Source organism: Zea mays, chromosome 6 (assembly GCF_902167145.1).
Source record: "Zea mays cultivar B73 chromosome 6, Zm-B73-REFERENCE-NAM-5.0, whole genome shotgun sequence".
NCBI classification, from domain to species: domain Eukaryota; kingdom Viridiplantae; phylum Streptophyta; class Magnoliopsida; order Poales; family Poaceae; genus Zea; species Zea mays.
In genome coordinates, this window is record NC_050101.1 from 134,532,792 (window position 1) to 134,536,935 (window position 4,144).

A 4,144-nucleotide genomic window follows, 5' to 3' on the forward strand; every position below is an offset into this window, starting at 1 on the left:
CTACCGTTGTTTATATGAGGGAGATATTTATGTATTATATTTCTACTATAGGTGAGCGAGCCAAAGGGCATGTCATAAATTGCAGATTAGAATCATAGACTAGTGTGATACATAAAATCAATTTCCACTCCCTCATCGTATGAATTTGAGATAGTCTTATATCTAAACTTTAGAAAGTGGTGAAATGTCAAATTCCAAACCAAATAACCTACCATATTAAGAAAATTTCAATTCCTTTAAAATGAAGGGATCCAAATGGCCCCTAAAAGATTTGTACTAGCGGTTTTGTTACAACAACCGATACTGTTATTTTTCTTAGCTTAACCGATAGTGGAAATCGATTTCTACTGGAGATTCTCAATTAACTACCTGTGAAAAGAAACATTTTTATTAACCTCTACCACTAGCGGTTCTAAAAAACGACAGTACAAATAGGTTAATAACCGCCTCTACATGACTTCTTGTACTAGTGACAGTTGCACTAGATGTGAGATGGGATAAGTATTTCAATAGTAGGACTATATGTAATTGAACAGATTAACAGCATGCGGCACTACAAAGTGGTGTATATATAAAACACTGAAAAAACAGCGAAACGTAACCTTAAGCGATCATATATAGCTTTACAAACGACATCGACCACAAAGCTATTTTGAACCAATCAGATGCACATGTTACTCTTTCATTGCAACAAAATGCAATATGGAAACTGAATACATCCCTGAATGAAAAGTAGATGAATAAATAAGGGTAAGATGAAATAGACCACGAGTACTTTGACACGCGACGACAGGTGCACGCACGCATGCAGCAGCAAGCACACGCGTTCCATTCGATGACGACGGACCAAGACGACGACGGCGACGATGCATACCCAGCCTGCACTGTATTGTCTCGAAAAACAAGTTAACCGCTGCCGCCGAGCACACTCTTGAGCTTCTTCACCTGCGCGTCGTCCAAGAAGGTGACCTTCTCCACGACGGCGGACGGGAGGTTGTTGGCAAAGAGCGCAAAGTCGGTGATCTGCAGGCCGGGGTTGGGGCTGCTGAAGGCGACGAGGCCCACGGCAGCGCCGGTGCCGGCGTTGTACTGGTAGTGGAGCAGGCCCTGGGGGAACACCATGATGTCGCCGGCGTACAGCGTCTTGGTGTAGACGGTGTTGGAGCCGGAGCTGATGAAGCCGGCGGCGACGGTGCCCTGGGTCACGAAGAGGAGCTCTGAGCCCGCCGGGTGGGTGTGCAGCGGCACGACGCCGCCCACCTCGATGTCGAGCCTGGCCGCAGAGATGCCAAGCCCGTTGACGCCCGGGAACTGGCCCACGAAGGCCGGGGTCACGGCGGCCTTGATGAGTGGGTTTATTTTGCCCTGGCCGGCCAGGCCGTGGAAGTAGAAGTCGTTGGCGGTGACGCTGGACTTGCACGGGTACCCCGCCGGCGTGTCGCTGCAGGTCAGGTCGGCGACGCAGAAGTCCTGCGTCAGGGCTAGGGAGGCCAAGGGCATCAGGAGGAAGGAGACGAGCACGCAGAGCAACACCATTTTGGCCATGGCAACGGCTTACAGCAGCTAGCTAGCTCGAGATAGCTTTACCCGAGTGTGTGTGTATCTGTTGCATTGTAGACTTGGAGCTAGGGCCTCTTTATATAGGAAGAAGGAAGAAGGGCGTAGTGTATCAGTGATTCAGTGTATGTGTATATGCACGCAGAGGAAAAAATGACAGCGCGCGTACGTTAACTGCTGTTAACGTACGTGAGTGAAATTTGGTTAGGATGAGAGGCATGCGGCTAGTGTTCGTCGGCATGGCGCTGCTAGGGATATTTGGACGAAAGGAGGCAATAGACAAGCGTTGCCAGCTGGTGCATGCAATGTCCTCCAGGATGGAAGAAATGGGACCAGAGCTTTGATGAGCAAAAGGCCTCGTCTTGCTCTGCATTGTTACATTGATCGGGACGGGCTATGGATAGGACACGCGATACATTTTTTTACGAAGATAGCGATATGCTCCCGACTAGACCAGCACTCTACAGAAAAACGACAGTTTACTGCGATTAATATAGTATTGGATGGCCAAAATACAAAGCCCATCGAAAATAAATCTATTATTTTCGACGGTCTATTATTGTTTAGTTGTAAAAAATAAAGTATTTTTTGGCAGTTATTGGAGTCTGCTGAAAATAACAGATTTATTTTGGTGTCTTGAGGCTCATCGTCAAAAATATAGTCTAATTTTTTTAGGATTGTAGGCTGGCCAACCAAAAAATAAGAGGCTATTTAGTGGTTAAATCCTAACCGTCGATCCAAAATAATAATGGTCTATAAATCGTGCTCGTATCTATCCTCATCTTATGTCCGACGGCCTCCACTAAACCATCGGACATAAGAGAAGTGACCCCATTAACAACCGGTAATACCGTTATCGAGGTTAAATGCTGACGGTCTCTTTCGGCCATCAGACATAGCTTATTTTCGACGACCGCCGTCGGAAATAAGTTTATTTCTGACCCGTTACGACCGAGAGACAGGTACCGTTGGAAATAAGCTTTCAGTCATCAAAAATAAGCTATTTCCGACGGCTTAGTGCTTATGTCCGACGACTTTGGCCGTCGGAAATGTAGGGTTTTATTGTTGTGGTCGCTGCTCGTCTTCTACACTTATGCCCTCCCCATCACGTCGTCATCACCTGCCTGACCACTTGTTGCCCATCCCTCGTGCTCGCTCCTACTCTTGCACCTACCTACCATCGGGCCTGTTTGGTTCAGCTTTTTTCTGACCAGCTTTTCTGAGAATCTGGTTGTGAGGAGAATCTGGCTGTGGGGAGAATCTGAGTATTATTAGGATTACGTGCGGAGGAAGATAAAGATGTTCATAGGGCTCATGATCTAGAAAGTGACGGATTCCTACTATTGCAACAACTCAACCGATTATATGTTTATGTTGATTTTGAATAGTTTTTACCTAAACGAATTTTATAGAAGCTGGCTGAAAAGCTGACGCGTTTGGCAGTCCGCAGCAGCTTTTGGTGGCCAGAAGCTGCAAAAAGCTGAAACAAACAGGGGCATCGTCTTGTCGCGCCCGTCCCCATCTCGTTAGACCGCACAGTGCCAGGCGACCGCCCGCCACCACGCAACCATCTGCCCGCACCCCTTAGCCACGCCGCGCGCCTGTGCATACTCGCCATCACTGTCACACCATCTGTATAAAAAAATGTGTATGATTATTAAACTATTTTGATATTAAACTAGTACTGTAATGAAACATATGCATCATCTGGTTTGGTCGGAACTTATTACATGCGTGACATGTGAGGTTTATCAATCTAGAATTGTCATTTTTGGGCAGACTGTGACTAATATAGCATGATATTTATGACGAACTATGTGGTTCGAACGAAATTCCGACAGTATAACCTAGCTACATTGTTCTCTACTGCATCATATTTCAGGAGTGCAGGTGCAGAACAACATGTTTATGGTGTCAAAATTTTATTCGAAACCTACAGGCTCGTCATAAATTCGTGTTGAGTCAGTTACACCTGGGTGGGTTTAGGACATATCCTTACCTATAGATAATGTAAAACAATCATCATTTTATATTTTGCTTTATTCTATAGTTTCAATTATGGCTGAGTATTGTCGGTGGATGTATGATGGTTGGAATAAAAGTCAGGCTCACTCAGCTGAATGCATATCTAAGACTAGCACAATCGTGTCATCTCTTTATCGACTATCGATTAGATCTGGTGTCTATGCAGAAACTGTCAAAATGCAAAGTTATCTGATAAGGTCACAATGAGTAAACACCTATGTCACATTGAAGATTATGAAATGAGGGTCTTTCATGGTGATAAATACACCACAATTATAGCAGAAGAGGAAGAGAATGATAGTGCAAGCATTTATAAGATGGACGAGATGCTCGAATATATGTAGCCAAAATTTAACCTAAACACTAAGGATGAGTTGACACCAGAGGAGTTTCTCCGACTTCTAGAAGCTTCAAAAGAGCTGTTACACCCACACAAGAGTGACCTTACTCATTTTTGTGATCCACTTCATGGCTATTAAGTCCATTTGTTTTCTTCAACAATTCCTACAACAAGCTTGTAAAATTATTTAGGGGTGTCCTTTCGAAGCCTCGTAAATTGCCC

General features: G+C 44.9%; 1 protein-coding gene across 1 annotated transcript; it reads right to left on the reverse strand.

The window, feature by feature from the left end:
• Positions 1 to 503: 503 nt before the first annotated feature.
• Positions 504 to 1,594, reverse strand: LOC100272933 (germin-like protein). The gene has a single exon (NM_001147385.1). The coding sequence runs from the start codon at positions 1,543 to 1,545 to the stop codon at positions 907 to 909; it is 639 nt and encodes a 212-aa protein (NP_001140857.1). The 5' UTR covers positions 1,546 to 1,594; the 3' UTR covers positions 504 to 906.
• Between the last annotated feature and the right edge of the window lie 2,550 nt (positions 1,595 to 4,144).